General features: G+C 39.1%; 1 protein-coding gene across 3 annotated transcripts in view; it reads right to left on the bottom strand.

Annotated features, from left to right (window-relative positions):
* Nucleotides 1-22,022, bottom strand: part of col6a4a (collagen, type VI, alpha 4a) — a 155,193-nt gene that overhangs the window by 71,080 nt on the left and 62,091 nt on the right. For all 3 annotated transcript variants that reach the window (XM_043719263.1, XM_043719260.1, XM_043719262.1), the window contains 7 exons: nucleotides 13,819-13,890; nucleotides 13,691-13,717; nucleotides 13,527-13,571; nucleotides 12,968-13,021; nucleotides 6,340-6,402; nucleotides 2,132-2,197; nucleotides 1,948-2,001 (listed from right to left, as the gene is read on the bottom strand). In XM_043719263.1, the coding sequence (XP_043575198.1) occupies nucleotides 1,948-2,001; nucleotides 2,132-2,197; nucleotides 6,340-6,402; nucleotides 12,968-13,021; nucleotides 13,527-13,571; nucleotides 13,691-13,717; nucleotides 13,819-13,890 (381 nt within the window). The remainder of the gene's footprint in view (nucleotides 1-1,947; nucleotides 2,002-2,131; nucleotides 2,198-6,339; nucleotides 6,403-12,967; nucleotides 13,022-13,526; nucleotides 13,572-13,690; nucleotides 13,718-13,818; nucleotides 13,891-22,022) is intronic.

The raw sequence follows: 22,022 nt of genomic DNA, 5'->3' as shown, positions 1-22,022 counted from the left end.
GGAGTCCCTTCTGGTGCAGAGAGTCCATTACCATAAACAATTCTCTTCAGAATGCAGAACCCATTCCCAGGAAGAGTCTACTCCAGTGTGCAGACTGCATTGTCAGATATTAAGTCCACAACTAATGCAAGTGTAATCTGCAGGGACGACCATGGGATCCCTCACCTCAAACATGTTGCAAGAGGAACATTGCACTGCCTTCACTGCCATCCCTCTAAAAGTAACCTTTTAAAAAAAACTAGGTCCAAGAATAGAACAAGCAAAATGCAGCACTTACCTAATTACACAACGGGTCTTATTATTAGGTTAGAGGAGGTGGCCGGGTGCGCGGCACTACCTCTGTGAATAGCATGAGTTGTATCTGTACTGATTTGGTAGAATATACAGTGTGAAATTGGAAGATGTAGCTACCTATCACAATACTTTAATTTGGTTGTTGCTTCTGTCCACCGGTAAACTGTCAAATTAGATTAGATTCCCAACGTGTGCAAAAAGGCCATTTGGCCCACACCAACCCTTCAGATAGTAACCCACTCGGACCCATTTCCCCCTGACTAATGCACATAACACAATAGGCAATTTAGCATGGCCAATCACCTAACCTGCACATCTTTGGACTGTGGGAGGAAACCAGAGCACCTGGAGGAAACCCACGCAGACACGGGGAGAATGTGCAAACTCCACACAGACAGTCGTCCAAGGCTGGAATTAAACTTGAGTCACTGGCACTGTGAGACAGCAGTACTAACCACTGAGCCATCGTACCATCCTACTAAGGCTAAATATTGTAAATGAGAAAAAGTCTTCAGATTAATTTTAAAATTCATGATATGAATAAAATGATAGCTGACAGCGTAAGTTTTACAATATCGAAAGAGCAATTTAGTATACTAACAGTGTCTTATTTAAACTTTTCCCTTTACCTTCCATATTTCGTCTAGACAACTGTGATGGTAGTTCTGAAGTCTGTTTGTTTTTGTGAGGAGTTTAATGGGCTCTTAGCTATAATCAAACTACCTAATCATCTTATCATTGCTAGAATCCAGTAAGTGACTTGGTGAACCTGTCTGTTTAATTATAAAGATTTAAGAATTATTCAACACACTCCTAGCTGTAAGAATAGGGCTTGTGAATTCAGAGCATAAATTAGATAATGAGTGAGGGGTGAGAGGCTGAATGTTAGACAGTGAAGAGATGTCATGAGGATGAGTTTATAGTGCTCCTGCACTTCAAATGTACAAAGATAAGCTAATGCTTGCATTGGAAGAACTGGACTCAAATTGTTTCGAGACCGAAAATGAACCATGTAACTGGCCTGCTCTGGTGTAGGCTAGGTCACAGTTTCGGAGTGGTCAAACTTGCTCCAGATTATGTAGGGCTTGAACCCTTGAAAAATACTATCTCCTGGTATGAGGTAAGAACAGGAGACAGCATTAGTCCTGTCTCCCAGTACCAACTTCCAATAAGAAAATCCAATCCAAACTGTTTGAAGTCTCAATATCCTGTTCAACCCTGAGTTGAACTTTGCATCTCAAGTTACTTCCATTACACGTATATATTTACTTCCATCTCCATTAGAGTCTGAGTTTTTGAGCTATTTAAGTTTTTTACATTTCAATTTATCAGCAAGGTTAGATATTAAAGGGTATATCTTGTTAATTTCTTATTTACTTCAAACAGTAAATTAATCTATGGTCACATTTCATTTTTAAATTAAGTTGGTAAGTAGAGGAATGTACATCCTTAATGGCCAACTTGAGAACTTGTTCTTAATCTGAAATGTTATCTAGATAGTTAACTTGTTTTGAATGCAGCCACCTTTTCTGTTTCTATGTAGAATTTATTAACTAAATGTGAAATAGGGATTTGATTTGAAAAATAGTGGTTTAAATAAGTAACTATGATAGAACAGTAGCAAATCTGATGAAGTAAAGAAGACGTCCTTACATGATTTCCGACATCACCACGTTTACCTGGATTACCACCTCTGCCTGGATCACCCTGTAACACAACGTTCACTATTATTCCATTTATGATTATCACAAAGAAAAGTGTCCAATGTGAATCATAAATATAAATTACTAAACATAAATCACCAAACAGATATGTTAGAGAAATAAAGCTCATGTACCACTTGGCCAGGGTTTCCTCTTTCACCCTTTTGACCTTTAACGTTATTGCTTGTTCCAGGTTCGCCCTAAGAAACACAAAGGAAAAGAACAAAACTTTGCTTAAAATCGAACAGTAAAACAGCTTGATCAAACGCGGTGCCTAAATGATTCAACAAATAGCATTAGTTCTTGCTAAGATTAACTCTGTATGCACAACGAGGAACATATTTCCATAGGAAATAGTGGGTCTCAAGAAACTTTTCAAACCAGTGTTTTGCACTTTGGGACAGTATGTCAACAAGATCAGTACTGGTGTAGGGACTGCAAGTTGTGCAATGCACTGGTAATCAGATATTAGTTTTTGATCCCCATAGTCCAATGCATTTACATCGAACTTCATTGCTTTTTTAACTGAGTCCTGTCTTGAGTTGTAGAGAGTGAGCAGCATCTATTCTGTTATCTTTTCTATTGATGTTGCCATTCCCTTTCAGAATTCACCAGAAATGCTTACGACTCTCTGCAAAAGGTAACAAAGGAATCTCTCTAACCCATTCCATTCTAATTCTCCAATGGTACTGTACAGATCATAAATGAAAGGTTCATCCTTTAGCTGGGCACAATCTTTTAATGCTGAATTGGAACTGTAATGTCTACAACCCCGATGCCACCATGTGGGTTTCCACCTTTCAAGCAGCATAAAGGGATAATAGGTGTTCTAGGAGGAAGTTAGTGGTATTTGTTTTTGACTGGCAAACCCACCAGCAGAGAAAGAATCTGGCCTATCATTTTATTCAGGATATTGCAATTATAAATCCATTTTAAATTTTGCAAAGTAACCAGTCACTTTGGGATCAGTCGTGTCACTCACCACTCTGATTTAGAATGGTGTGAATCTTAGCTAGGTAGCATAGACTGTGATATCAATAGTATATTAACAATAAAAGAGCTGTGGATGCTGGTGATCTGATTGTCAGTTCTGATGAAGTGCTACGGGACTCAAAATGTTAACTGTTTTCTCTCCACTGATGCTGCCCTACCTGCTGAATTTCCCCAGCACTTTCTGTTTCTGTTACTAATGCTGTGCTGTCAGATAGGGCCTTATCTTGATATATCTTAAAGTTTGCCTGTCAGTATTTGAAGCAAAACAGTCTTCGTTCAACCAACAATACACAATGCAAATTAACTAGTCATTAGGACCTTGCTGTGTGCAACATTTCCAAAATGTTTGTCTCATTAAGAACAATAGGAACAACTTGTTATATGTGAAGTATTCTGAGGTGTTTCTATGAATTATAGCAATTATTTCCTAACTACTGGTGAGAAAATCTGTTAGCTCTTCTGTCAATCTTAATTGAAGTAATGTGTCTGCCTAATGTAATTATAGGAAAGCTAAGTTACTGTAATGATAGAGATTTACAGTTCTTAGAGTATGTGACAGTGAGTTTTCATGGCCTAGATTGTAGTCAGAATTCTTCTGGGAAAGAAAACTTCAAAAATATGTTTAGGGGACCTCTTTGCATCTGATTCCATTTTAAAATAAGTCACCTCACATCATAATAACTATAGTTGTTGCCTCTGATTAACAATCAGATACAAGCCATGATAGCAAATAATGAGTTTGTCAATCACTAAACGAGAAAATTGTGGAGCAGACAAGGGTTACACATAGGGAGCAGGGATTTAAAAACACAGAAATAATTTATTCTTTAAATCATCAAGCTAAGTTTGACTTCAGTAAGGATCAAGATTGAACAAGTTGGATAAAGTGTTTAGAATTGCTACAGCTTCAGATAGAAGAAACTGGATTTGATTAGTACATTATTAATCAGGAATTATATGATTTATATTCCATTTCAATGTCCAAGAATCGAACAATAGTGGATTTAAAAAACATTCTTGCAATCTGCAGAAACATAAGATCTCCAAACTAAATTTGATCAAAAGAAATATAAAGCAAAATCAATAGCTATTTTGATAACAATCTTGCAGTATTGCTCTCTTCTATCAGGTAAAATGATCTGTGATCAAGTTGCAACAAGCCAATATTAGACTGTAAGTTAATGATTGCTAAAGACAGAACAGGGAAAGGTATTCAAGGACTGGAAAATGTCATTAGACAGTAAAGGTCAGATAAGATGTCCCCTTAACAATTCATGTTGACCACCTTATATTAGGCTGTTGTTGTAAGTATAGCTTCCAATTTTATTGCTGATGATCAATTCCATTATTTTATTGAACTTTGAGGTTGGATACTGCATTTATATGGTCCCAATGTACGATTACAGTTCCAATGCCACCAAGAAAGAGGAGCCCAGGTAAATCAGACTCAGCAGTTTCAGTGAAGGTCAGAGTAACGACAGGTGGGTAAGTGCGAGAACATGGAGTTGCACTCATTAACCTTACAGGAGGAGGATTATGGAGGTTAGTGTTGCGAAATGAGAGATTGGTTAAGTGAAAAGGAAAACAAAAATTTTTGGATGGAGTATAATATGGGAAAAAGTGAACTTTTCTACTTCGGTAAAAATAGGTAAGCAACATGTTATTTCAACAGAGAAATCATAGAATCACAGAATCACAGAATCCCTGTAGTGTGGAAACAAACCCTTTGGCCCCAGAATTCTACGGTGTGGAGAGATCTTTTTAACCCTGGATGCGAATTGCCAAAAGCTGGTATGCTAGTACAACAAGGGATTAGGAAGACCATTGGAATCGTGTCATTTATTACAAGAGACAGAGAATCTAAGAGTGGTGAAGCTTTGCTGCAGTTGTTCAGAAGGTTGGGAACACCACATCTGGTATATTGTATAGTTTCCATTTCCTTATTTGAAAAGGAATATAATTATAATAAAAGCAATTTAGAGAAGATTCATGAAACTGATTCCGGGGATATGGGAGTTATCTTATGTAGGAATTGTTGAGAGATGATCTTATTGAAATATATATGAGACTGAGGAGGCTTGACTGGGCGAATGCTGAAAGGTTGTTTTTGCTTATTGGAGAGACTGGAACTAGAGACCATTGTTTAAAAATATGTTATTTTCCTTTTAAGATGACGATGAGGAGCATTTTTATTTTTCAGAGGATCATTAATCTGTGGAATTCTCTTTTCCAGGGAAGAGTCAAGGCCTGGTCAAGGAATATTTTGAAGGTTAACTTAGGTTCATTCCTGGAAAAAGTGAGGACTGCAGATGCTGGCAATCAGAGTCAAGAGTGTGGTGCTAGAAAAGTACAGCCAGTCAGGCAGCATCTGAAGAGCAGGAGCATCGACATTTCAGGCATAAGCCCTTCATCAGGAATGTCTGAAGCATTGATTCTCCTGCTCTTCGGATGCTGCCTGACTGGCTGTGCTTTTCCAGTACCACACTCATAAAGGTTCATCTGGTTCACTAATGTCCTTTAGAGAAGGAAATCTGACATCCTTGTTTGGTCTGGCGCAATATAGCTCCACACTCGCAGTCAATTGTTAACTCCCCTCTGACTAATTAGGGATGGGCAATAAATGCTGACCTTGACAGTGAATGCCATCCTCTCGTGAACGAATAAGAAAAGATTAAATCAGTTATGATCTTATCAAAAGACAGAGTGGGTTCAAGGGCCAAATAGCATGTTCCTGCTCCTGATTCTTATGACTGTGTGTTAATATAATCTGGCTACCAATGGGTTGAGGGTAGCTCCAAAGGTGTTCCCCCATTCCTGATTATAGTGGCTAATACTCTTGAGCTTCCCACAGGGTATGGCCACCCCTCACCACTGAAATCCCATTGGCTATGGGATAAAGCTGTCAATCAAAAGAGCCTCAATAAGCTCAATAGTGGGCTAGCCTCTGACTCTTTTCTTGCCTCCACACCCTCACAAGCTGCTTCCCTCCTCCTGCCAGCCTTGACAACCATGAGTTGGGGAGCACAAAATCCAGCTCCATTTCTCGCAAAGCGGAATTTTACTCATGTGGTTGTTTACAGTAACCCAGTTTGAACAAATCTTAAATATAAAGACAAATTTTCAGGCATTTCATAAATGCAGCTGACTGTAAAAAAACAACATGATACACCATAAAATTTGCAAAACCTCCAGTTTAATATCAAAGCTTCCATTATTCAACGGAATTAATCCTAAGCAGTTGCATTGCATAGACAACATTCTCAAGCAGGTTTGAACAGGACTGCAGGACTGTTCTGCACAGTCTGTGATGATCTACGTTTATGCTATCACTTTTCTAAAGATTACTTACAGGGTCTCCACGCGAACTGCTCTCTCCACGCTCACCCGATATACCTTTCTGGCCTTTTCTACCCTAGAAATGAAGACAAGCAAAATTAGTTTTTTGTAAATAATTTAAACTCATCAGTTGAATTTAAATGATTCCATTGGTTAAGACTGGTTTCACTGCCCAAGAGTGCATTGCACTCCAGACAGATGAACACCATAATTCACTCAAGGGGTTCTGCAGGGTATCCAAAGCACGGTCTGGCAAAGTGATATATTGATCCAGGTAAAGTCCATATCTTGCAATTTTGATCTTAGCTGAAAAACATCAAAGAAAATTATAGTCCTTCCATGCAATCAGAAAGGTAATCTATGCATGGTAATTTCCCCACTACTCTATTCACAAACATCTGATTTTTGCACATGATGCCTACTAAAAGCCTATAGCACTTATTGCAAATGCAGATAATGGTGACCACTTGAGTTCAAAATTTTCTGATTTATATGATACAAGTCTTAGCTCAAATTGTATTAATTATTTAGTAATGTAATGAACATGGTCCGTGGTTCAGAAGAGCTCACTAATGATTAGACTGTACAAAGGCCTGCCTTTTTCATAATTAATTTTATTTAATTGCTGGAGTAGACCACACAATGAAAATTGGATAAGAAAGTTATCACCCCACTGACAAAGTTGTCCAGTTTTTTGTCCTTTCAAAACCACAGAAGCTCAGGAAGGCAACATTTGTGCAAGTTTGTTTTACAACAAACCTAAACAATTATACAATATTGAAATTGAAGTGTCAAATCTGCATCCATCATTTTCATTGGCAAGTTATTGTGCAGAACATACCTAGCATTGGCCCATGGAGTTGCCTTAAGACATCCCTGAATCTTTCAGTCAGGTCTGCCTTGGAAGAATCTGAGAGACAGACAGCAAAATGATGCGGTGGTTGGGTGAAGGGGGGAGGGGGAGAAGGGTAGCAGGGGACAAGTTGATACTTGGATTAGAGAGACCATGTTCCTGAGAATTCAAACAAGACTGGAAGATTTGTTTAACTTTGGCTAGAGGGAGTGATTCCCAGGATCACCCTCACCCTGAAATTCAGCTTGGGATTAGAAAATACCGAGCTGGGGAAAGTAAAAAGGAAGGAAGCCATCAGCAGCTGAGATCAGCTTTGGACTGGTTCCTGGATTGTTCCACATAAGGGACAAGATATAACCACGGAAGGGCCACTTAAGTTATTTTATAAATTAAATTTGGAGGTTGTTTTCCCTAATTTAGAGTTTAAATTTCTGATTGAAATAATGTTTAGGCAGCATTACATTTAATTTCTTTGTTACAATTAAGAGTTTAAGCTTGAATTTTTTTGTAATCCTTTCAGTCAGTCACTGTAAATATAGAGATAATAAAATTCCCATATTCTTATAATGTATAAATAAGAAAGAGAGTCTTGTGCCTACTGCTGTTTTATAATTACCTTTAATATTACTAGAAAAGTTAGCATAGAAACAGGTTACTTATGACAGCTAGTCCATAGCAATACAAACCAGTGTAACTGCAGGTTTTGGAAATCAGAAACAAAGACAGAAATTACTGGAAAAACTCAGCAGGTCAAGCACTAACGATGAAGAGAAAACAGAGTTAATGTTTTGGGTCCAGTGACCTTCTTCAGAACTGAATGTAACTAGTAAAATATTGGTATTTATGAAAAAGAGTGAGTGAGGCGAGGGCTTAGAAGTAAACAATAGGTGGTGATGTAGCCTGGAGAGAGACAGAGTTGGACAGACAAAGGACTAGCAAAAGGTAAGCCTGGGAGAATGAATAGCTGGTAATGGGGACCATTAGTAGCTGATAATGGGTTGTTTGTGGTAGCAGCCAATGTGTTGACCTGGCCTGGTGTGTGGGTATGGTGCTCAGGCCCTAAACCTGTTGAACCATGCCACCTTCCCATGCCATTGCAGAAGGCGTAACACCTACCCATTTACTTCCTCCCTCCTCAGTATCCAAGGCCCCAACACACCTTCCAGGTGAAGTAGTGATTTATCTGCACTTCACTCAATCTAATTTACTGTGTTCATTGCTCACAACGTGGTCTCCTCTACACTGGGGAGGTGAGGCTGGGCAACAACCTGGAAAACACTCATGGTCTGCTCACAGAAATGACCCTGAGCTTCCAATTGCCAGCCACTTCAAATCACCACTGTGTTCCCTGGCCAACGTCTCTGTCTCAGGCTTGCTGTAGAGCTTTAGTGAAGCTCAGCACAAGCTGTAAGAACAGGATCTCATTTTCTGCATTGGGACCCTGCAGCCTTTTTGCACTCTATATCGAAGTCAACAACTTTACAGCTTAAGCACCTTCTCCCATGTTGTTACCCCAGCCCCCACATACCAGGCTGTTACCACAATCGGCCACGAATGGTCTCCATTTGCAGGTATTTATTCTCCCAGGCTGAGGTTGCGCGTTCCTTTGTCTGTCCAACTTTCTTTTTCCTCCCTCTGGGCTCTACCCCTACCTATTATTAACTCCCCGCCCCCTCCACCATTTTTAGCATGGATATTAAAATTTTCCTGGCTACAGAAGGGTCACTGGAACTTAAACATGAACATTGTTTTCTCTCCACAGATGCTGCCAGGCCTGCTGAGTTTTTACAGCAATTTCTGTTTTAGTCTGTAGCAATGCTGAGTAATCATCTAAATTCCGGTAATCCACTGTTTCCTTATCCCTTTACTTCTCCTTCCTTCAACGACCTATTTAAACATCACCTGAATGTCGATAGGATCTCTGTTTCAATAATTAACTTCAATTCGACATTCCATAGCCTACAAACGTTTGTCTTAAAAAAAGTTCTTGCTTTCCATCATAAATCACTTGTGGTTAATATTGTTGATACCCTCTTATACAAGTGCTCTGATGACTGAAAACACTGAGCATCCATCTATTTTGCCACATTTAGTCACATTTTTAAACATCACTGTCAATGCATTGCTTAATTTTCCATTTTCTAATGAAATCTCTGTTAATTAAATTTTGTGAGATCTTTTTAATGAATGTGGAATCTCTGTTCTAAGGTGCCATGTGTTCAGAAGCTATGGGTAGAATGTACTGGATAATTTTATAATGAAGGCTGCACCATTTGTTAAATTTTAATCTGAAATTTAGATCTGATAAGCAGTAAACAATAGTCACTGCCGAGATAAAATATTCTTTAGTCATGATGAGTTTAATGTAATGGTTTTTATGATCTGCAAGTATGTCAGTTTAATGAACAATTGATCATTCTTGAGGATATTGATTAATTCTTCAAAATCTGTGGCTTTGTGAGTTCAAATGTCTCATACATCAACCCAAATACAGAAAATAATGTCGCATAAAGAGTATAAAGGAGATTATAAAAGAAATACTGAGCATGAAAAAGGAGACTTCAAAAACTAAAATATAATCTCTAGAAATCATAAACAGTCCTCCAGAAAATCTCAAGCAGAGCCCTTGAAAGTAAACAAACTATAATCTCTGGAAATCAAGAATAGCCCTGCATAAAATCTGAAGAGGAGCAACTTGAAACGTAAAAAGTTACATTATATTTTGACAGATGCCTGCATGGATTGGGTGGAAGCATGTCAACTGTGAATTATATGATGTACACAGGGTCTGTGCAGACGATACACTATGTACACCTGCCCAGTAAAACTGAATGTTAAGAAGGAAGAAACCCTGTTCAAAGCCAGCATTGAAATCTTCCCCATAAAAGTGGCAAAGAAAGAGGTTGTTTGGTCTTTTAGCATTGTGCCTGCCCTGAATCCTGTCAAACAGCAAGCTTTGGTGCTCAGATTGTGCAGTGACTGGAACAACGTTGGCCAGGACGATCTCGTTGAGTGTGAATTGCCTGATTGGGACCGTTAACCTGGACCAATCAGGGAACCACAGCTGACAGATATTACCAGGAGTCTCCCCCTCCAACTCCATTTTGATTTAGTCCCTACCCTCCCCTTCACTGTTTTGATCACACAGCACTGCCCTTTGATGTGAAGGGCAGTGTTTGTCACTGGCCACCCGGGTGTTTTCCTATCTTCCTGGTGGTGGAATTTGAATAAAGGTCCGTGCACTTTGTGTCTTTCACTGTGTCTCACACCTGCACACACACACCATGGGTGCTGGGGAAATAATAAGCACTACCGCACTTAGGTGGTAGTGTGGGGGTTTAAAAAAAGATTACCAGGAGTCTCCCCCTCCAACTCCATTTTGATTTAGTCCCTACCCTCCCCTTCTCTGTTTTGATCACACAGCACTGCCCTTTGATGTGAAGGGCAGTGTTTGTCACTGGCCACCCAGGTGTTTTCCTACCTTTCTGGTGGTGGAAATTGAATAAAGATTCGTGCACTTTGTGTCTTTCACTGTCTCACACCTGCACACACACACCATGGGTGCTGGGGAAAAAATAAGCACTACCGAACTTAGGTGGTAGTGTGGGGGTTAAAAAATAAAAATAAAAAAAAATTAAGAGAGGCCTTACACACACACCATGGGTGCAGGGGAAAAAATAAGCACTACCGCACTTAGGTGGTAGGGTGGGAGTTAAATAAAAAAAAGAAGAAAAAGAAAAAAAAAATTACCAGGAGTCTCCCCCTCCAACTCTATTTTGATTTAGTCCCTACCCTCCCCTTCACTGTTTTGATCACACAGCACTGCCCTTTGATGTGAAGGGCACTGCTTGTCACTGGCCACTCGGGTGTTTTCCTATCTTCCTGGTGGTGGAAATTGAATAAAGATTCGTGCACTTTTTGTCTTTCACTGTGTCTCACACCTATACACACGCACACCATGGGTGCTGGGGAAAAAATAAGCACTACCGCGGTTAGGCGGTAGTGTGGGTTTAAAAATATAAATAAATAAATAAATTGGAGATCAGCACTGCCCTTTGATGTGAAGGGTAGTGCTTGTCACTGGGCAAAAAAAAGATTAAAAAAAGTAAAAAAGAAAAAGAAAACAAAAATTACCAGGAGTCTCCCCCTCCAACTCTATTTTGATTTAGTCCCTACCCTCCCCCTTCACTGTTTTTGATCACACAGCACTGCCCTTTGATGTGAAGGGCACTGCTTGTCACTGGCCACTCGGGTGTTTCCTATCTTCCTGGTGGTGGAAATTGAATAAAGATTCGTTCACTTTGTGTCTCTCACTGTGTTTCACACCTGCACACACTCACCATGGGTACTGGGGGAAAAAATAAGCACTACCACAGTTAGGCGGTAGTGTGGGGGTTAAAACAAAAAAAGGAAAACAAAAAAATCAGGAGTTTTAAGGGCACATAAAAAAGAAAAAAATAAACAGGGGATCCCTTTAAAAAAAGAAAAAGAAAACAAGAGTGTTTCACACAGCATTGTCACAGGCCACTCGGGTGTTTTCCTATTGAGAGTTGGATCAGTGTGAGTGTGTATGTGTGTACGTGCAAGGACTCTCCTCCTTGAAGGGGACTGTCCCTGGACCAGCTGCCCCACATCGAGAGAGAGGAAGGAAGGAAGGAAGGAAGGAAGGAAGAAAGAAAGAATTACCAGGAGTCTCCCTCTCCAACTCTATTTTGATTTAGTTCCTACCCTCCCCTTCGCTGTTTTGATCTCACAGCATTGCCCTTTTATGTGAAGGGCAGTGCTTATCACTGGCCACTCGGGTGTTTTCCTATCTTCCTGGTGGTGGAAATTGAATAAAGATTCGAACACCTTGTGTCTCTCACTGTGTCTCACACCTGCACACACACACACACACCATGGGTGCTGGGGAAAAAATAAGCACTACCGCAGTTAGGTGGTAGTGTGGGGGTTAAATATTAAAAAAAAGAGAAAGAAAAAAAAAGAAAAAAATTACCAGGAGTCTCAACGATTCTCTTCACTTTTGGGACTGGCTCTGAGCTAGCTGGTCAGAGTCTATGCACTGTGTATATGTAAATAAAGGGTGATGGGATTTCAGCTTCTGTGGAGTTGTTTCAAATTGTTAAAGGAGTTTGGGGAGGGGTAGGGTTTACCAAGTTATTTTAGTGAGAAGAGTATAAACAATACTCACAGCAGTAAACAATAATTGGGGATGGGCGAAAATCTGCCAAATCCATGCCAACACCGGGTGTACAATTTTCCAATTGAGAACATTTACTGTCACCTCCCATCCAATTATAAATTCTGATGGTGCATACTCACTTCTGATTTTGTTAAATACTCATATGCATATACATTATAAAGGCAATTTTTTTACAACTTTATTTAAGAGCTTTTTTGTCTACATCTACACTTTCGCATCTTTAAGGGTTTGTTCGTTTTTTTAATCATTCATTATTTCAATTTATTTCAGAGATTTCACATCAAGGGCCGAAGGGCCTGTACTGTGCTGGACTGTTCTATGTTCTTGGATGTCTAGAAATGCAGTCATTCCAATTTTCAACTTGCTGGCAGGCAAAAAAAGGATGCCTGAAAACTTAGATGAGGAATTGTACCTGAAAAACAATCTTCCCTTTTGTTTTTATAGATGCCAAGAAAACTACTATGTGTTTCCTACACTTGCATTTTTTCCCTTTTATATCATTGAAACAGGACAATTCTCCACAAAGCAGCAGATAGATATTTCTTTGGTTTAATAATTAGTAACAGACAACAGGAAAGATTTTACCGTTTTTCCACGAATGCCTTTTTCACCAGAAGGTCCAACAATTCCATAAATTCCCTATAAGAACACATATTCTTAATTTGTATATTAACCATTATATATTACATATTGAATGTATTATGTAGATCACTGCACATAAATAATCCTGTGTTTCTGACAACCCATTTTTTCTGCCCCAAAGCTCATGTTTTTGCATATACTTGTCTTTTCAGTCATGACATAAATACTTGCGTTCGCAATCTACCTCAACTTTGCACCCCACAAATCAATGTTATGCTTATCAATTGTGTAAAACTGGGTATAAGGGATCAAACAAGCAAGATGAGCTGTTTCATGAAAATTTCCAACAATTTGCCCAGAGAGAAGGAACCTCACTTGACAATTGGTGGAAATGCTAACCACCCACACCAATGGTTCACTTGCATCCGTGGTGCGGGAAAGTCAACCCTAATTTTCTGAGGCTTCAAATTTCAATTTATATAATGTCATCTATGGTTTATTACAATTTGTACAGCATTTGTGAATGGTCTTTCTGTGCAAATCTGGTTCAGCAAATTTTTACCTGCTCTCCAATTACTCCATCGATACCATGGTCTCCATCACTACCCTGTTACAAGAGAACACTGGGTTTTAGTTCATGGCGTAAACTTAGAAAGGTCAGGCTGACAAAAATATTCAAGTTTCAGGCAACAGAGAACGGGAAATTCTTTTAAAATCCATATTTACCTTTTGTCCTCGATAACCTCTTCTTCCCTGAAATACACATACAGTTAATTATAAGATTATAAGACTAACGTGTAATGCTTATTTTTATATATGTCATTGATGTGAAAATATAAGAAACATATTCTTACTGTGAAGCCCTTAGCACCTGGACATCCATCATCTCCAATTGTACCATTATATCCAGGTAGACCTCTCTCACCCTAAAGAAACAAAGTAATGTCACTTAAAACTGCAGGTATTAATCATAAACATTTTTTACAAAAAGATAAAAAAAGGTAATAGCTGGAGCCCTAACAATCTCCTTAAACCTCTGCCTAATCGTTCTTAAAATTCAGACACAGATGAATTTGTCATTTTCATTGATGGAATAAATACCATAATCCTTGAATTTTGTAAATATTTTCAAGTCATTTATAATAGGCTGTTTGGCATAGCCCTGTTTTACTGATCACAAAAAGTATATTACAATATAACTGGGTATAGTTCTAAATTTGAAGTGATATCAACCTAAATATTGGTAGGGAAAGTATCAAGGAGGCTCAATTGTTCTCATTTTTATCTTTTTCACACCATTTCCTGTCTAATAGCTGGCACAATTGATAGTGTGGGCTAACGGACATGAGACATGGCAACTGTAATAGGCTACAGCCAGGATCATAACCCATCAACTGGACTAGCAACAAAAACTTGTACTTAAATTGCACATTTGATGTATCAAAGATGTTTAGAGAATTAGCAAACAAAATCTGACACTGGGTCATAGCAGATGATATCAAAACTGATGACCAAAAGTTTGTTCAATGAGAAAGGATGTCTTAAAATGTCTTAAAGATGGAAAAGAGACGCAGAGAAGCTAAGAGGTTCAAAGAAAAGCTTCCTGAACAAATTACCCAGGCACCCGAAGGCTTAGGCATCAATAATGGACGAACTGAATTCAGGATGTCTAAGAAATCAGAATTACAGGAATTTGAGAGATCTCAAATGCCTGTAAAGCTGGACGACATTGGAGAGATAGACAGGAGGGATCTTAAAACAGAGTTGAGACTTTTAAACTGAGGCATTGCCAGAATGGTAATCAATGTAGGTTAGCAAGGATTGGGGTGATGGGTGCAATGGGACTTGGTGTGGGCAAAGTTTGCGTGATTCAGTTTTGGATGACCTAAAGTTTCAGGAGGGCAGAATGTGGGAGAGGAGTCAGGTGTGTATTAACATTGTCTTGTGTAAAGATAAGAGAGGCATAGATTAGGATTACAGCAGTAGATTAGCTGAAGCAGGACAGATATGGGCAATATTATGGACATGAAATTAAGACTGGTTAGTGGTAAAGTAGATATGTGGTTGGTGGGTCAGCTCAGCATAATAAATAGCATTTAGATTGTCAAAGTTTTGGTTCAACCTCAGAAGCTTAACAGGTAGATTTAAGGCTAGCAAACATAATTTGTGATGGTGAGCAAAGATGATGGCATCAGTCTTTCTGACCTTAGTTGAATAAAGTTTCTGGATATCGAGCACTGCAAGTCAGATAAACAATGTGTGGGCGGCACGGTGGCACAGTGGTTAGCACTGCTGCCTCACAGCGCCAGAGACCCGGGTTCAATTCCCGCCTCAGGCGACTGACTGTGTGGAGTTTGCACGTTGTCTGCGTGGATTTCCCCCGGGTGCTCCGGTTTCCTCCCAATTTAGTATGGCCAATTCACCTAACCCTGTACATCTTTGGATGTACAGGGTTAGGTGAATTGGCCATACTAAATTGCCCGTAGTGTTAGGTAAGGGGTAAATGTAGGGGTATGGGTGGGTTTCGCTTTGGCGGGTCGGTGTGGACTTGTTGGGCCGAAGGGCCTGTTTCCACACTCTAATCTAATCTAATCTAATCTCGAGAGCCAAAGTAGATCCTTGGGAAGCTCCAGAGGTAAAGGTGTGGGAATGGAAAGGAAGGCATCATAGCTGATTTGCCGAACTATAATTGGATTAATAACAATGAAAATCAGTAGCATTTCATTGGAAAACTGAGAAGAAGAATTGGAGGATAATAGCATTGTCAATCATGTCAAAGGGTGCAGACAGGTTTAAAAGGAAGGAATAGTTCATCATGGTCCAGATCACAAAGGAAGTCATTCGTGACTTTGATAAAAGATGCTCCAACATTGTGAAGGATTGAAAATGTAGAACTGGAGCTAACTGAGCATTGGCATTTCATTAAAGACATTTTGGAAAAGACAACAATTTAAATAATTTTTTTAAGGATAAAGGGGTAAGAAGTGTATTCTTGAGACAACAAGTGATGACAGCAGATTTAATAGGGAGAAAACACCATTAACCATATCAGCTACATTGGGAGCTTGGAAGGGAAGTGGCTGATCAACACTCTGATCAGATTGGGTCAAAGAAGCAGAGTAAGATGTGCTCAGAGAGGATGTGATGGGAAATAGGAGAGAAAAGGGACAGAGCTGCAAGTTAGAGCAGGATTATTTAGCAATCACAGAGGAAATGTGGTCGCATGGGCAGGAGGGAGATTGGTAAGATACAGGGGCAACTAAACAAATGGTCTTAAGCTTTGTGAAAAAGTTTGATGAGCTCCTTGTACTCATTGTGGGTGATGGTGAAGAACACAGGGATAAACGCTTAAGGATGTGGGATGTGATGGAAAACAGAGGCCTCAGGCTACCTCTGTATTTCAGGATGATCCTGGCATAGGAAATAGTTTTAGTACAGGATGGCAAGATGCAATACTTGGTCCTAACTGAACTGGAGATGTACAGATTTTAAAGGAGCTGTCTTTTATAGGCATTCAAGTCTTCACCCATTGTATTTAAGGGAGCAAAGTTGAGGACCACACTGAAGGAAAAACTAGAAAGAAACATTATGAGGTAATTATGGTGACAAGCTCATCAAAGTATACAACAGGCAATTGAGTGGTGGAACAATTGGAAGGAGATCAGGGACACAAGAGGACAATTTGTCTCGCGTATCACACCAATTGATTTTTACTAACTTAATCCCCAGACTGTGTTTCAAACCTCAGACAAATTCAGTATTAGTGTACAGTTGTGTTATACCCCAAAACAAATATGCAAGATAGCTTTAAGTGACCTGCTCATAATGTAACCTGATAGTATAAAGCTGAAACTTTATTGCTGGAACAGCACAGCAGGTCAGGCAGCATCCAGGGAACAGGAGATTCGACGTTTCGGGCACAGGCCCTTCTTCAGTATAAAGCTCTCAACCTCCTTATTCAACTCTGTTCCCTTGTCATGTGACATGCTGAGGAAATGTGCTGCAGTGCATACAAGTTGCTTAGCTTGATCCCAGGCATGAAAGTGCATATGATTGTAATGTACACATGTACACAATACTATAATAAAATTCATTAAATTCCTTATTACCACATGATCTACTTCATGCCGTTATTTTATGGGACCTTCTATATGTATCACAGCATGATAGTGGCAGACAATCGGTATATCGCACCACATCACGAAAGTATGCAGTAATTACTGCTTCTAAAAGAATCTTCATTGAAGATCAGACAGCCCTGCATCTTAAAACATTCAGGTAACCAACCACAAGAAGTTGATACAAGTACAGATCTCCAACTTTAATAGTCAGGAAGCAGATTTGCTTTTTTTTGCATTTAAAATTCTAGATCTATCCAGCTATGAACCCGGTGTTGCTATTACAAGGAACTTAAATAAATACTTAACTTGCTGTCTGACATAAAATTTAAGATACGGAATTCTAAAGGCTTCTTACAAGCTTAAAACTAACATCAACAGAAAAGGATACTATCAGTTTAACTACACAGCCATATTGTTAATTAAAATGGCATCGTAAACACTAAAATGTGATTTTCTAATATAGAGAAGCTGTGCTTATAGGTCAATTGCTTCTGCCATTTTGATTTTTTCAACTTGGATATCTTAACATTATTCCTTATTTGGCGTGAACTCACTCAAATAGTTGAAAGCTGCCACTACTGGCTTTTGTCTCTTAAAGATACAGGCATACTCTACAAAGCTTCTTAAAGATATACTTCTCCACCTACTCAGCTTTGTTCTTTTGCAGCTGGCATGCTGAGGTAACCATGCTACAGTGCAGTTGGATTGCTTAACTTAAGTCCAGGCACATACATACGTAGGTACAAGGTGCTGCAGTAAAAGTTAATTGAACTCTTCATTACCCATGACCCACATCTCATCCTTATGTTACAGGATCTAACCGAAGTATAATAGCATGATAGCAGAAGATCCTAAGTAGACCTCACCACACCACATCAGCAAGGTACCTGGCTTTCCTCTCAGGTGGACATAAAAGGTTCATAATACTATTTTAAAAAGAGCAAGGAGCTCTCCTGTGACCTGACAGTCAACTTTCAACCAACACTGAAAACAAAGCTAACAGACTATCTGGTCATTTATTTCATTGGTGTTTGTGGGCTCTTGCTGTGCACAATTCGCATTCTGTTTCTAAAAGCAAAGGACTTAAGAGTTGCCGTTTGAACCTTTGAGCCTATCCATAGTCGAGCTGGTTGTGGTCTCAACACTGTCTGCACCCCCCGCCTTCCCCCCTCCAACCCCCAGCCACCCCCGACTGCTGTCTCCAAAACTTAACTCAGCCTTGAATAAATTCAATACCCCAGTCTGCAATGTTTTCTGGGGAAGTGAATTCCACATGCTAATGAATCATTGAGAGAGAAAAAAAATCTCCTCATCTTTGTCTTACAAAGGAGACCTCTTATTCTTTAATGGCATTCTCCGAGTCCCAGCCTGCTCTATATAAGGTCACATTCTCCTGATAACCACTCTATCAAGTCCCCTCAGAAGCTACATGATTTCATTATCTCAACTCTCATTTTTCTAAATTCCATTGAATACCAGCACAACCTATTCAATCCTTCTTCATAAGATAAGACTTCGGTCAAATGAACCTTCTCTGAATCAGGTTCTAACTCAATTATATCTTATCTTTCCAAATAAGGAGACCAAAAAGACTTAAAATGTGGTCTCACCAATGCCCTGCACAGTTGCAGTAATATTTTTGTGTTTTTTGATTTCATTTTCCCTTGCAATAAATATCAACATTTTATTTACCTTCTTGATACAACCCAGATAAATTCTAAAGTGGTTCATTTTGACTGGAAGAAGATGGAAGAACTGATTAAAAATAAAGAGCACATTCCAAAGTGGTTTCAAGAAGAGATGGAAACGTAGGTATATATTCATAAGTCACTGAATATGGCATGGCAGGTTGAGAAGTCAGTTAATAAAACTACAATATTATAGATTGTTTAGTTCAAAGGGGTATAGAGTACAAGAGCTATGTTGAACTTGTAGAGAACTGGGTTCCAGTTCATGGGGCATTGGCACCCGTACTGGGGAAAGGGAGAATTGTTCCACTGGGACAGACCGCATTTGATCCATGCTACGACCCATGTCCTGGTGAATCATATAACATGGGCTATAGATAGGGTTTTAAACTAATTAGTGGAAAGGAGGAATGATAGGAGGGGAATTTTAAAAAGTCAAAAAAGAAAAAGAGCTGATGTGCAGGGAGTAAAGAGTATGAGAAAAAAGAGACATGCAGTTAGAACTAAGATGCAAAGGAATTTCACCTCCCAAAGGCTGGTGAATGTCCAGAATTCTCTAACCCAGGGAGTTGTGGAGACTAGATTACTGAGAGTGTTTAAAGGGGAGGTAACAAAATTTTCGACATATTGGGGAGTTGATGGGTGTGAGGAACTGGCATGAGAGAAGAGTTGAGGCCGGGAGCAGATCAGCTAATATCTCAGTGAATGACAGGGGAGAATCGATGAGCCAAATTGCTACTCCTGCTTCGACTTCTTATGTTATTATAAGTCTCCACTGGATAGGTCACAATGTCCCCAGTCTATCCATATAACTGATCCTCATTTCTGGAATCATTCTTGTGGCTCTTCTCCAGTGCCTTCACATTCTTTTTAAAATATACTGCCCACAAAATAGAGATTTAAAGTAACCAAATTGCTCTTGTACTTGACACTCTTCGATATGATGTAAAATCTTAATAACCATTCCCTCAACCTGCTTCATCACCTTCAATATTTTGTACACATAAACCAATTCCATCTACTTTTGAAACCACTCAATTTTGTATTATCTCTCTGCACATTTCTTTGTATTAAATTCTATCTGTCATTCCATCAATGCGCCTGCATCTCTTTAAAGTTCTCTACTGTCCAGCTCATCGTTCACAAGACTTGTCAATTCCAAGACTTTGAAAATGTTGAAATTTTGCCCTGCAGAACAAGACTCCCCAGGTCATTAATATATATCAGGCAGAGCATCTCTACTGTAAACCTTCCACCAGTCCAAAATTCAGTTCAAAATTTATCAGTCCCTTCTGTTTTCTGTCTCTCAGCTAAATTCATATCATATCGCAAATTTACCTTTTATTGCATGAGCTCTAAATTTGCTCACACATTCATGGTTTGGTATATTATCAATGCCTTTTGGAAATCCATATGCACCACAGTAACAGCATTAACCTCACTAACCCGCTTGGTTGTCCTGTCAAAAAACTCACAAAAGTGTATTAACATAATTTGTTCTGAATAAATCTACACTCCGTAACTAACCTTCATTTGCCCAAGTGATCATTAATTTTGACCCAACTTATCATTCCTAAAAGCTTCCCCACCATTGAGGTGTTTACAATTATTACTTGGTTTAAATCAGCTGATGCTTGTAAGAAAAAAAAAATCAGATTCATACATATGGATTTGATTGTTTGATTTTATGGATATTTTGAAATGGTGAGAGTTGCAGTGCTGCTGCTAAGTTGTTGGGAAAAGAGTCTCTCATCTGCAAATACTGTTTGTCCCTTAGTCAAGTTTTGATGAATGAGCCATTAAAAGGAATGTAAATAGTTTAGTCAAAGCAAGTCATAACACTTAACATCTTTGCCCTATCTGGATTTTTTAAAGAAATCTAATAAGACAGGCAGTTTGTTTGTTCTGTTGAGTCACATGACAGCATTGCTCTCTTTGCTGGACTCCCATTTTCCACTAACATGTTCAAACTTCACTGTTCACATTCCATGGTAAATCCTGCCTGTCCATCACTGCAGTTCTCACTGGTTATATTTAGTTTTTTTTTTCACTTGCTCTCAATTCTTCAGTATAATAAATTTTAAATTCTCCTTCTTTCCAACACATTCAATCATGATTTCATATTGTCCAGCAATGTTGCTTTCCAATCACTCTATTCCTGACTTCAACCCCTTTTTTGGATTTGTTTGCTGTTGGACACTGATACGGGTGAAGAACTACTGGCCGCTTCAGCTTTACCCTCTGAAACTCCATCCAAAATGACTTGGCCTGTCCACCTCACTCACCACTTTCAAAAACTTTAAAAAAACATTTCCAGAGCCAAGGCTCTTTGTTAACTATCCTTAATCTCCCTTTCTGTTTGGCTCAGAGTTCATTTCTTTACTCCCAATGATTGCATTGTTGAATATTTCTTTATGTTAAAGCCACTCTAATGGACAAGTTGTGGAAAGTGATGCATCTCATTCAGACTGTATGTTTTATTGTGAAATCTTAGTCTATTTACACTCCAACTAAGATGGGTACTTAGTGATTGGCTGATAACTAAACAAAAACTAAGATCTAAATGTATGCTGAGGCACATCTACCCCCAGAATCTGCAGAGTGAAATTCACTTAAAAAAATTGCAACTTCTGCTGAATTTGTAACTTCCATCCTGTTGTAGCAATATCACTCTTCTCCTGGGTGTTTAGGATATGCTAATTCGTACCTAAATTTATTAGTACTCTGTCATCTTTTGCTTTTCTACGTGTGAAGCTATCACCTCCCAACACCCCACCACCCCACCCCGCATACCCAACAGGCACCTTCAGTGTATCTCTTGGCACTCTCTGAAGGGTCCATCCAGGTACACGTTACTGCCTCTGTACAAATAAATGCCCATTCTCAGAGCTCACCAACTTTCCGACAGAGGAGGTTCATTCATGGCCAATCTACTTCCTGCCATCTGCATATCTCAAAGTAATATTCTCTTGGACTCTCGCAGCAGATCAACAATCACTACTGCTCTCCTTATTTCTCTCCAGAATATTAATTCAAAAGTGAAGAACAGATTAGCACTGACAAATGCATTGCAAGAAATAATAACAAGTCTTGCGTCATCCAAAGCATTATTGCATCCTAGATTTGACCGAAACCCACCTCACTTAACGGTGACCACTTGCAGACAATAAAAACTCCCTGCCACCTTCGACCATCTACACTATCCAAACTGCCTGAGTTGCAGTGTGATTCTTCTCATCAAAATATAGT

The sequence above is a fragment of the Chiloscyllium plagiosum genome, chromosome 29 (assembly GCF_004010195.1).
Source record: "Chiloscyllium plagiosum isolate BGI_BamShark_2017 chromosome 29, ASM401019v2, whole genome shotgun sequence".
Classification (NCBI taxonomy): Eukaryota; Metazoa; Chordata; class Chondrichthyes; order Orectolobiformes; family Hemiscylliidae; genus Chiloscyllium; species Chiloscyllium plagiosum.
This window is presented reverse-complemented; position numbering and strand designations above follow the sequence as displayed.